Source organism: Eriocheir sinensis, chromosome 35 (assembly GCF_024679095.1).
Source record: "Eriocheir sinensis breed Jianghai 21 chromosome 35, ASM2467909v1, whole genome shotgun sequence".
NCBI classification, from domain to species: Eukaryota; Metazoa; Arthropoda; class Malacostraca; order Decapoda; family Varunidae; genus Eriocheir; species Eriocheir sinensis.
This window is the reverse complement of record NC_066543.1, coordinates 7,197,067-7,209,890: the sequence shown is the minus strand read 5'-3', so window position 1 is coordinate 7,209,890 and position 12,824 is coordinate 7,197,067. Positions and strand designations below refer to the sequence as shown.

Genomic DNA, 12,824 nt, shown 5'->3' with positions numbered 1-12,824 from the left:
AGCTTGTGATGCACTAATACTTTGCCACCACCCCCACCTCCACAGAGAGCACCTGGCACCCCCAGCTGCCCATGTTCGAGAGTCCCTACTGCAGCCGCCTCCTGCCCACCATGACAACCTCCCACCACCTGCAGCCCACACCCGTGACCCTGCTCGCACCCACTCTCACTCTCACTCCCACTCCTACACCCAGCCACCTCAGGCCCACAAAGACTATACTGTGCCATCAGGAGTCCACCCGCCTGGTAAGCATATACAGCTTATTCATCAGAAAAATCTTAACAGAGGCTCTTCCATACCTATGAAGGTTCAAGTCAGGAACAAACAAGCCTTTCTCTAACCCTGTCTATAAATGGGTTACTATGTTTACCTTCCCCAGCTACCTATTTATTGACCAGCCTGGAAGGGGGGACGAACAGCTTGGAGAGCTGAGCACTGAGTGACGTGAGCTAGGATAAAACCCAGGCCCATAGATTCATAGCGGGGTGTGCTAACCATTATACAAGGGAGGGGCTTTATCAAATATCAAAGGCCTCTCTCTAACACACTAGCATCAAACAGAGGGGTGGAGAGTGTCGGGAAAGACCTTTGTCTTGTAGTGGACTAGTAATGGTTGAAAAGGAGGAGAAGGATTTCCCCTACATTCCTTCTCCATCTGTTAAGGGGAATGGCATTATCAAAGGATTTGCCCCCACTCTTCCCCTTGTTGAGATTAATGTTGGACACAGCATTTTGAGCTATGACACAGTAGTGGAGTGGCTGTAGTTGTAGTTATCTGTAGTCGGTTTGCCCATTCTGAGGTGTGCATTATCATGCTCTGGCAACCTGCTGTCCCATGATGTGTCTGATTGTGTGGATAACATATGACCAACCTAAGCATGGGAAATAGTCATGAGTCTCGATAATATGCCGGCAACAATGAGTGGTTTTTTTGTTTTTTTTTTTTTTTTCCCCAGCAAAGGAGTCAGTTCAATAAATTAGTTTTGTTATTGGAGCCCAGAAGACAGTTTGGCGTAGGAAGTCGGGAAACATAATCGGCTGAGTACGACAATCTGGCAACGTTTAGGCTGTAGCCCGCAGGCCCCAGGCAGCAGGCCCGCCATTTTGAGGGTATCAGATGCCTGAAATAGCATATTTTTACTGCGCAAAGCAGGTGATGTCACGTATTGTGACTTAATGAGCTTTCATATTTATCTATTTGTGTATATTTCATGGTGGCACCAGGCAAAACTTAAATTACATCTCTCATTTTTACTAGTGACACAAATTTGTGACTGCTTATCAAATAGAATTTCACTCTTAATAAGTGAATCAAACCCCACAGAAATATTACCAGTGTGTGTATGAATGAATACAAAGATATGCACATACTCTGATTTAACTCTAGGATGTCTCGTGGATCATTAAAAAATAAAAACAAAATATCCGGATAGGCTACTCTTTAGTCCATTACCTTCAATGGCCCCCAAAAAACTCCCTCTGCCAAGTTTGTATCCCACATTTGGTGATGTTAGGTATGCCTATTATAATCAGCAGTCTTGTAAATTAACAAAACTGCTGTTTGTGATAGTACTAATAATTTTTAACTCAAAATCAACTATAATTGACAATATTTGTTATTGTTGCCTGCATATTATTGATTCCGGTGACTTTCCCGTGCATAGGCTATCATATATTATCCATGAAATCAGACACGCCATGGGACAGCAAGTTGCCGGGGCAAAATAATGCACAGCAGAGTTAGGCAAACCAGCTATAGTTATACCTCTTACATCTGACGGTGTTCTGTGAGTTGTATCTCCACATTCAGAACTGCACTACTTTTGAGTGTTGATGATGAGCAAATGATGAGCAACCCTTATTTATGTTCAATCTGCAAATAGCTAATGAGTGAGATTATTTGTTGAAATCCATCTTCCTCCTTTTCAACCTAGAAGTGTCAATACTGTTTCAGTGCTGAGATGATAGGTGAACTTGGCAATCCATGTGAATGAGATGTAGCAGGTGTATTTTAGGGTTTGTCTCTTTTTTTATTCTTCTCGTGTACCATCACAATACCTGCTGCTGGATGAAGTTACTCAAACTGAGGTTTGAAGTTAATGGTTTAGGATTACGATAGCTAACAACATTCTGGGTAAGTGTTTTAGGTAGATCATTATAGTTGATCCTGCTCACCGGGATGCTTCTGTAAGAGATAATCCTGAGTGGGGGAGGCCATGGGATACCCACAATGCTTGTGGATCAAGCAAGTTGATGGATCCTGTCATAAGGTACTTGGGATGGGAAGGGGGTTTGCATGGAGCCTTGCTCGTGGGACCCCCAGGGTTGGCATCTTGAGGTGGTGAAGGGGTGCACCTAGAGTCCCTTGATAGAGAGAGTCCCGACATAGGCGGCCCTGTGTATAAGGCTGCTGGGCGCCATTTTTGGCCCTTCAAGCACCGCGCCGACTTTGAACCGAGGTATTAAAAACATAATCTTACCTATTTTGGAAGCGGATTTGGCTGCTTTTTAATATAACAATGCCTTGCTGCCTAGCCTTCAGCTGTAGCAACATGCCACAGAGGGGATACAAAGTGTATAATTTAACTGCAAGGCCGCTGAGAAGACAGACAGAGGTGTGCTAACAGTCAGTCGTCTTGGGAGGAAACCATCGGTTATGACAGCAAAACACACACACTGCCATTGTGTGTGTCTTGCTGTCATAACCACCCTCCCTTTGTACTGTGTATGGAAATCATTGTGAGAGAGGCACAGCTACAAGGACTGAAACAATCGTTCACCACAGGTCCAGCCATCGAAGCTGATGAGGGAAGCTGTGGCCCTTATGGCCAAAATTATTGGATGTGATCTCTCCCACAGGGCTCTAGCTGTTATTACAGACTCACAATGGATATTTCACAGTCTCATCAAGGCCAAAGTCTAATAGACTGGACGTGTTTCAAGAGTTTAATGAACAGACGCTAGCTTTTGGTGAGCCATACCTGTTTTGGTAAAACTCTAGAATCACACCCAACTCACTCTAAAAGATAACACATTATTTGTTTAGGTTGTATTTGCTAATCATCACTCTGGTAACCGTTTCCATTATAATTACTCGTTTATGAGATTTAAAAATGCGGGAAAATATTACTATTTCAGCGGTGATAGGTTAGTTAGGTTACTATTTGCTCATGTGAAGGCCAGCTCTTCAGCTAGACACTCCTCTAGGTGTGGTTATGAGTGCATCTTTATGTAATAGCCTAATATATAAGGTTGCACAGTCTTCATTTTCATGGGTACCAATGTCATTATAATATGTTGAAGACATGTGCATTTTCCTACAGTATTTTGACCCTCAAGCAAAATGAAACACGTTTACATGGCCTTAGTATTTTACTGTATTATTATTTTTAATCAACAATAAGTATTTAAATCAAATTAAATGTTATTGAATTATAATCATTGATGACTTAGGCTATCTTCACAATACCTTAATTGGAATCACACAGAACATTTATTGCAGCAATAGTGTGTGTGTGTGTGTGTGTGTGTGTGTGTGTGTGTGTGTGTGTGTGTGTGTGTGTTAAGTTATTAACACAATAAAGAGAGCAGCACGGCGAGTAATGGAATCAGGGCCCCCTCCACCCCCAGATAATTAGTTTACACTAATTTTCTCTCCATGTGCTAAAGTTTACTGCAAGCAGGTAATGGAAAGGAAGCAAAGTGCCTTTGCATTGATGGAGCTTATGGCCCATGACAAGTATATCAATAATCAAGGCTCATGACGTTCAGGAGGCAGCGTCCCTCCCTGCAGGCAAGGGTCAGGCGATGAAGGAGTATGTAAATAATAGAAAGACTTCCCCAACTGCTGCCGATAATGTTTTACAGTGATAAGTATTGTTAAATCCATCCATCACAGCAGCAACACTCAAAAAGAAGCACCCAGACTTGTGTGAAGTCTCTCAGTACCCTCTGAGCACTGCCGCCTCTGAAGGTCAGCAGCTCGCCGTGACACACATATATCACAGGCTACGTGGGTTACTGAGTGCCTATACTGAGACAGTGACTGATCGTAAGACTAATAATAATCTCCTGTCACCTTCTTACGGCACATTACAACGGCTGGTGGCCAAATTATGGTAAAGTATAAGGGCGTAATGGTGGGTTGGCGATGCCTGTTGGTGTAGACACAAAATATCTCTTATTTACTTTCCCAGAGCTCGTTGGCTGCTGGCTTCCTGCTGGCTGTTAGAGGAAGGTGTGCAGGTCTGACACAAGTGTGCTCAGTTTCATTGGATGACTCGTATGGCTGTAAAACAGAAATACAAAAGAGAGCGTGTGCGAACGTTTGAAAGGCGCGACGAAAACAGGGCCAATAATGTTGTCCAAATCTTAGGTTGTCAGGACTCTCTCTTATCAAGGGACTCTAGGTGCACCGTCCTCAACACATCTATTGATTGACTGATTATAACTAAACTTTGCCATTGCAATATTTACAAAACTCAGTTAATTTTATTGATGTCAAGGGTTGAGAATTCATGTCTCTCATGTATCACTGTATGTCATCAAGAGATTGACTAAGGCCCATCTCATAAGGGGCAACTAAGCAGTGCTTCTCAACAGCGCTGCAAAAATTAGGCCCCTTTCCCATGGAGCCACTTAGCAGTACTTCTCAGCAGCACTACTCACACTTGAATCAATTTATAGCAGTGCTGCTTATCTTTCTAGAAATGCCCCTTTCAAATGGGGCCACTTAGCAGCGCTTCTCAGTAGTAATGCTAAAATTGAGTAGGGCATTAGCAGCGCTACAGTCACACAATGCACGCGCTGCTAAAAAGTGGTGCTGCTGCAGCTATGTGTGAAAGCTCCCATTGAATGACATGTATCGTGATGGTCAGTGCTACTTTTTGTGGTCACCACCGACGGCAAAGGTAACCACTCAATTCTGTCTGCAGAACTACTTTTTGTGGTAGTGGCTGCATGTGAAAGCCTCCTTTCATCTCCGTTATTTACCAGCAACACCGCTGCTAAGTGTTAAAGGGGCCTTAGAGTTTTTTTTTTTTTTTTTTTTTTTTTTTCCCCGCAATATGTCAATATGAGACAGCTTTTTCTTGAACTGCATTGTCAACCTTTTGGTAATCAAACTCATGTTTTTCATGTTGGTGCATGTCATATATTAAAGCATTAGTATATCCTTTTACATACAATGTTGATTAATGTCTTCAGGACACAAGGACTACTCCCAACCGCCAGTAGCCCACAGTAACCGTGACCAGCGCGTGGTGGTGGGGAGCGTCAAGGGATGGGGCAGTAGCAGTGGTCGGGGCAGCAGCGTAGTGGTGGCTGGCCAGGGGAGCAGTGGAAGTAGCAGCAGCAGCAGCCTTAGCTATGCTCACACCCTTGGACGGACACATGTCCCAGGCAGCCACCACTCGCCATCATCACAGGCCCATGGACTTTCACCAGTTTCACACCTGGCTGTCAGTGGCTCCTTAGCAGGGATTGTACCTGCCCAGGCTGATGTGTACAGGGAATATCGACGTGCTGCTCCTCCCCAGGCAGCCGCTGCAGCAGCAGCTGCTACACAGGTGTATGTGGCCACCACCCAGCCCACTTACCTGCCCTCCTCTTTGCCAGCCACACACACAGTTAATCCTTTCACACCAGGGTAAGTTAATAATTTATCTTTAGTGTTTCTCTCTCTCCTCTCTCTCTCTCTCTCTCTCTCTCTCTCTCTTTCTCTCTCTGTTTATTCATGCTGCCATCAACAACACTACTACATTTTTATAACATTTTATTATATTGTTACACAGTGCCTCCCCTCACTGAAAGCAAGTTGTTTTGAATTAAGCATTTCCCAAGATTACACCACTATGGTGGATTTCTTTCTAATCAGTTGCTTCATATGTCTTCTCTTGTTTCAGAGGGGCACTGCCACCACCAGCTCACCATAGCAGTGGTCGTGCAGTACTGGCCGCCCCACCGGCCCATCCTCTCCCAGCCCACATGCAGCCCACTGCTGTGTTTCCTACACACCCTCAAGTAGCCCCTCCATATAATGCTTACACTGCACTTTCTCCTGCCAAGAGCCAATACCAAAGCATTTGGTTCTCAGAATAGTTGCCCAGTTTAATGGGACAGTTCTGCAAGATTATATTAGGCCTTTAAATATCCAGAAAAAGAGAAATTATGAATTTAAAAGAATACTGTACTTTACCCCCTACCCACCCCCCACACCTTTTTTTTAGGCCTTTATAGTTTCAAGACTGAGAAAGGCAGGGTTGTCATGATGGAGGGGCTGGTGTATGGATGTGGCTTTTGCATCTTCCCCCATCTGCCCTTCTACAGTAGTACTTTACTGTGTGGATCAGCAGCACCAGCACCTGGAACAAGGCTCTGCTGGGCTACTAAGACTTGAATCTAGAAAAGCAGCGGGATAACTGATAATGATGTACAAGAAACAGGACTGATTATTTTGGTGCCAAGTGTTTGGGGTTCTCGGCAACAGATTAGTGTTTACAAAGTTCAAGTAAGAATATGAAGTGTCAAATATATCATATAGGTGTGGCACTCCATGATATAATTAGTCCCCTGTGATTATTGATTGGGGGGCCCACAGTTTTGGGTTGAGTGTTAACTTGACACAATCACAGCATCAGTATAGGCCCCAGATTTGTGTGTAGAACTAGTGCATGTACAAGTGTGCGCTTGTTTCCTGGTGATGACACCCTCAGAGAGCATTATAACCGTGCGTCAGCCGTCCCGAGGGCGGGAGAACCGTCAGCATATTGTTGACGAGTGAAGACTATAGTTAGTTATTATTTTTTTAATTATGATTCCTAAATGTAATTATTATTTTTATGTGAGCCTGATTCATGAGGTGACTGCAGCATCAGTGATGAAGGATGGATAATGAGTGAGCACTGGCTTCTTTGGATTACTTCTTTTGCCTTGGAAGAGTTTGTTTAACACATACAGTTTTAAACTTTTACATTAGCCAAAGAAGTTATTGTTTGTTTTGTGTTGGACTTGATAAGCTTTATCAAGGGTGAGTTTTTTTTTGTTGAAAAAAAGTGATGGAATGAGTACAAGTTGAAATTCAGCCTCTATCTAGTAGGCTAACGAGACCAGGAAACTCTTCAATCAGGCAGGCTTGTCAATTGTGAATTTTTACAGATGTATATTTATTTTATGTTTTACCATTCTTAACTAAAGTTTAAATTATTTTTAAGGGAAAAGGGCTTGACAACGGTCTGTAGTAGACTTAATGTGTAGCACGAGTAGTATTGTGTTTATAGCCAACGAGGCCGAGGGACTTTGCACCATGGGCTTCTTCCTGGCTCAGCTCATCTTCCTGTAAGCACCCTGGGGAAGGTGTGAGCAAGAGGAGAGCGCCCACCACGGTGCGATGCTCACCGGCTGCACCACGTTTGGTGTTTGTCCACAGGTTTGTTTGATCTCTTAACATATACGCTTTCTTGAACTTCTTCCCTACGTGTAAAGGTGTTATTTATGTCTGGAGTGTGATATACCTTCTCTTTATACTTGATGAAGAATCCTCTGCATGGTTTTTGTGCTGGTTTCTTGACCAAGGTCTTTAGTGACCATGAAGAGCAAATAGCACTCATGGGCTGACTGCCAACCCCACCACAACCCACCTCTTTGTCAAGATCACTCCATTGCTTAAAATCTTGGGGTATTAATGTTCATACCAATAAGGGCTTAAATATTACTTACTATTATTTGTATTGGTTTTTAGGTATGTAGGGTATATATATGTATACATATTTTATTTTTTATTTTTAAGGTTAACATCTATTATAAGAAACTTTAATTTAGAAGGCTAATTTTTTGCTTCTTGTAGTATTCATTTTTAGGAAACTTCATATTTTTATGTGCATTAAGTGCACTGGAGTAGATGGTGGTAGTTTACCAGCATGTGGGGGGATGGCTGTTCCTGATAAGCCCCAGGCCTTCAGCACTCACAATAGCAATCCTATCTTCTGCTCGGGGTGACCATGCCCCCAGGGGACTCTGCAGCAGGAGAGACAGGGCAACACCCTACGTTAAGGGTGACAGTTCCCATGGTCAACTTAAGGTTTTCACAGGCCAAAGTTTAGTCAGTGTGGCTCTGAGGGTCTGGCACACACTTCCAGTGCCTCACATTTTCTAGTATATGAACACTTCATCCAGATAATAGAATGTGAAGTAAGTTGTCCAGAACTCTCATAATTTACTTTGTAGGTCCTAAGTATCTGCAGTTTTATCACCAGTTTGTTAGTTGTTTCAGAGTGTTTTGCAAGGAACAATTGTAGATTAGAGAAAAGTATTGATACCTTATTTTATATTATGGGTTAAAAACTTATTCTTTTCTTGAATGACATCCATAACACATATAGATTTATATATATAAATATGTAACCTTTAAAGCATTTGATGACATTACAGCCTTCTTAGATTCCGGGGGGTGGATTTACATTTTGTCAAAATGCTCATTGCCTTGTCCAGTGTATTTGATATAATAGGTTAAGACTGGGGAACCTGTTGTACAGAAAGATACGTACGTTATCTTGGATTCATTTGAAATGAATTTTGTGTAGGTAATTTAAATGGGATTAATGCCTTTATTTAAGATTACGTGGGTTTTGTCTTACTGAAAATGATGCCAGTCCCTCTCACCACAACTATCATAACTGTCGCTTGTTAGAAAACTGACTGGCTGATCATTGGGAAATTGTACACATCTCGTCAATTTGGTCCAGTAGAGGTTATTAGTAGTTCTGGTGCTCCTTAATGGCACCTCCATAACAGCCCTAAACATGTGATGTTTGTATTTAGAGTGCCTAAGCTCTAGTATTTTAGTATTTGTGACAAACAGACAACCTTGGTCTTTGGGCATCCTCCTCTTCTAGTTTGAATACTTCATAAGGCAGTTTCATGTTGATATATCATAGAAAAGAGAAATTAACAAGTTTTGTGTACAGTATAGCATATTACTGTATGGTTTCAGGAAGAACTGCCAAATTAGTCAACAGGTCATGCAGCTGGTGAACTTGAGTAACTGCTGCTGTTATTCCCACTGACTGAGGGTGTCTGTTGGTCACGATATATGAAGTAATGTGACATTGTTGCCCAATGTTAGTTTTACCCTCACAAAACACTTATAAAAGAGTTCATTGTGGTACACAGACGTACTAGTACACGGATGTAGTACCAGGATGTAGTACACAAAGATTGTAAGTGTACGTATCTATATTTTTCTTGAGACTGTAAATATAATTATGAATGTAATATTTTGGGTCAGTTAGGGTATGTAAAGACTTTGTAAGATAATTGTCATGTGTGTTTCATGATTATAGGGGACACAAGTATCCTATACGCTAAATGTTTCTGAACATTCTTTGTTAGTATTTGGTAGAAAAGAATCATGTTTCATTGTCATGCTTAAAAGAACACTTAAATTTCTTCCCAGTCTTCATATTAGAATTCCTGGATTGTGGTAGTTAGAGGCCATTAACTTTTTACAACTTAAGAATTTCTCTTTTTCAATGACTTTGCTAAATGTTTTAAGGCGTTAAGGCTGTCTTTTGGCTACCTTTGTGCTTGGCAACTACAACACATTTAACTTTCTTCTACTGATTCTATAAGTCTCACTACTACTACTATAAGTCTGAGGTAAACTTGGAGGTAGTGCTAATGAAAAATCAAAGTTGTATTTTCCAGCACGTTTGTGGTGGCCAAGAACTGGACAACCACTCTTGCTGCCAGCACCGATAGCAGCCAGATTAAATTTTTCCACGTGCTCTCCGCTATGTGATTTAAATGCCTATTGTCCATCATGCAACTGTAGTTCAAGTGAAACACTGGTTTGTGTTTTATTTTTGGTATAGTTAAGGTCTATGACCATAGAGTGGTTACATTACTTTTCAGTGGGCACCTTAGGAGGAGTCATAGTATGCTGTCCCTTTACTCAAGTTATCCAGTGGTGTACCTCAGCTTATCTTTTGTATTTACACATATAAGGGTATTCAAAATTTCAGTGAGCTAGATAGATTTAAAATATAAAGGGACAGCTTGTTCCTAGGACATACTCTGTTGCTCACTGAATGCAGGTATTAGTTCCTTAGTTTGCTAGGGTGTCAAAACGTTTACAGTATAATGGAATAGTTTTTGAAGGATTCTTTGATTGACGTTAATTTTAACCCTGTTTTACTTGATGAAGACTTTGCTCTGCTGGTTATTGAGTGCATACTTCATATTTAAGTTAAAATGTTGATCATTAGGTTTTCTTTTCCTGGTAGAATTATGGTATTTCACAAGGTATGAAGTTTATGGTTAGAAGCATATACACTTTTTAAAGTTTATAGTAAGTAAATTTTGTTTGGGTACTAGATTCATAACCACAGCCATATATAACACAATAGCAAGGTAGCTGTGCTTGTTGACATGGCATGTGTCCATGAATTCTGTCTTTGAGTTTTTGGGTGTGTTGGTTTAGCATTATTCTACCACAAATTCATTGCACTTCGTAGCTCAATTAATATGTTTGCTTTAGGTTGCATAAAATATTCTATTGATTTTAGGGTAGCTAGGTATGTGTCTACCCCTTATTATCTGTAATGTGATATAATATTGCAGTGTAAGGGTCAGATTTTTCATCTTGAAGGAATGGAGTGTACCCTTCATTTTTTCACCTCCCATTCATACATAATCCATAGGGAAGGGGCCTGTTTTCTTTCAAGCTCGCCAGTTAACCACAGTTTATAAAGTTGATTTTAAGTACAGACTGTGATGACATTATGGAAAACTGTGGTAGTATTCTTAGAACCCTTACGTACTTAGGTGCAAACAATATGAGCATCTATCTTTTTGTTGGTTGATCTCTAAAGTGTAAAGACTTTGTATCAGTATGAATTTCTATCTCAAAGCCTTGTACAAGCAAGACTCGAAAACAGGCCCTGCTCTTGATCACATCACTCACAACATAAAATGCAACAGCAGTTCTGTAGGTGTTATGTGGCTACAGATTATAATTTTATGTATGTTGGAGTCCTGTAGTGGTTGTTGCAACTTCCCCTTACTCTCCCATTCATTTGGATGGACACAGTAAGGGGTAGAAGATGTCTGCTGTGGGAAACCATAGAGATTGCCATCTGTTTATAAAGGAAGAAAATAGCTTTTATTATTCAAGAGGTACATGTTCCCTCACAAACTGTTGAGGAATAAAAAACCAAAGATTAACTTTCCATTTGTTTTTTCATAAATCTTTCAGATTCTGCCCTTATTTTAAATTCCTGGGGTACAAAGAATTTTACACAAGATGGTAGTACATATCAATTTTTAAGAGCCCCCAAGTTTAGAAAGTTATGTCGTTGCAGTCAGATTAACTAATACAGATAATAGAGCCAAAGGGAAATTAAAGTATTTGTCACCTTGTAAATTTAATTGACAGCTTTAAAAATCTGTTTTCAACTTATAAGATTACTGGCATCCATCGCTATAAGATCTTGAATTTTCTCTACCAAAGTATGTATAATACCTATGATTGACTATACAATCTGTGTGATTGGTGGTGGAATTATGTGATAACTGCTGCGCAGTGGTTATGTGATCATGTGATCACAATGGCAAACAAGGGGAGATGTTTCTTACCCATGTTATGTTTAGTTTTCCAGCAGTTGAGTGTGTCCATATGCTTTCTCTGTGTTTCACCAGCTGTAAAGTGTTTGTTTCATCTTAGACATTATTCTGTTACAGTTATAATGGCATCTAAGCATAGTGGATGTGAGTAACAGTGCCCAGGGCAAAAGGAAAAGCCTTACATTAAAATGTGAAGCTGGACAATCTTAAGCTTCATGGATAAGGACAAGGAGTGAAAAACATGGCACACTACATTTTTTTTTAAATAATCACTGCAAATAAACACTCGAGTTTGTTTAGGGGCTCTTTTATGAATTCATTTTTCATTATTTTCAGTTGGCTAGGAATGTATTTCCATGAAACCCATGTTATGATGCTATCAGTATACGATGATTTTTTTTAGGAACCTTACCCAATTGTATAGCATGGAGTGCCTCCTTAAGAGTCATTGTGAAAAAATTTAAACCTGTAATGCTATACTAACACTTGTGTGCTTAACGGTCAACAGGTGGGATTATAGTGACCATTGCTTGTGGACTATAGTTATTCAGGTATAATTGTTTCTGTAAATGTTTGCCTCCCTAGAAAGTTGGGCTAGAATTCACTAACACTGCCTGATGTGAAGTTTTCAGTTGCCAAATATGAAGTTTGTGCAAGCTGATTCAGTATTCACCTAAGGCCCACATAAGTTTGCCTTACCTTTATAATAACCTCAATTGCCAAATATAAAGTTTGTGCAAGCTGATTTAATATTCACTTAAGGCTCAAAAGTTTGCCTTACCAATATCATAACCTGACATTTGTTTGTTCTTAGCATGGTCAACACATACCACTGATATGAATGCTGGAACCAGTCACTAATCACACTTGGCACTGGGAAGTGTCAGATAGTTATGAGCCAGAGGTGCACATGACAAGAACTCAGAGGATGTTTTAGTATCTCCAAAGCACACTAGATAGATTCTAAAATGCCTTCCAATTGGAACAAAGTGAAATTTGCTCTAGAATGATAAGGGTTAAGATAAGTGAGAAAGTGGAAGAACAAAAAAAAGTTTATATATAACAATGAAAAGTGAAAACGAATACTGGAGAGACTGTGTAGCACCTTTTGCTGTGAACTTTGTCCACCCATTGTTCTGGTAGCAATTAATGACAAAATTATGCAGCTTTATTCAAAGTAAAAAAAAAAATAATGGAAATCAAGT

General features: G+C 40.5%; 1 protein-coding gene across 5 annotated transcripts in view; it reads left to right on the top strand.

Moving 5' to 3' along the window:
- LOC127007342 (homeodomain-interacting protein kinase 3-like) overlaps nt 1-11,916 on the top strand; it is a 39,239-nt gene extending 27,323 nt beyond the window's left edge. For all 5 annotated transcript variants that reach the window (XM_050878177.1, XM_050878174.1, XM_050878173.1 and 2 more), the window contains 3 exons: nt 46-245; nt 5,206-5,647; nt 5,904-11,916. In XM_050878177.1, coding sequence (XP_050734134.1) covers nt 46-245; nt 5,206-5,647; nt 5,904-6,099 — 838 coding nt within the window. In that variant the 3' untranslated portion in view covers nt 6,100-11,916. The remainder of the gene's footprint in view (nt 1-45; nt 246-5,205; nt 5,648-5,903) is intronic.
- The last annotated feature ends 908 nt before the right edge of the window (nt 11,917-12,824 follow it).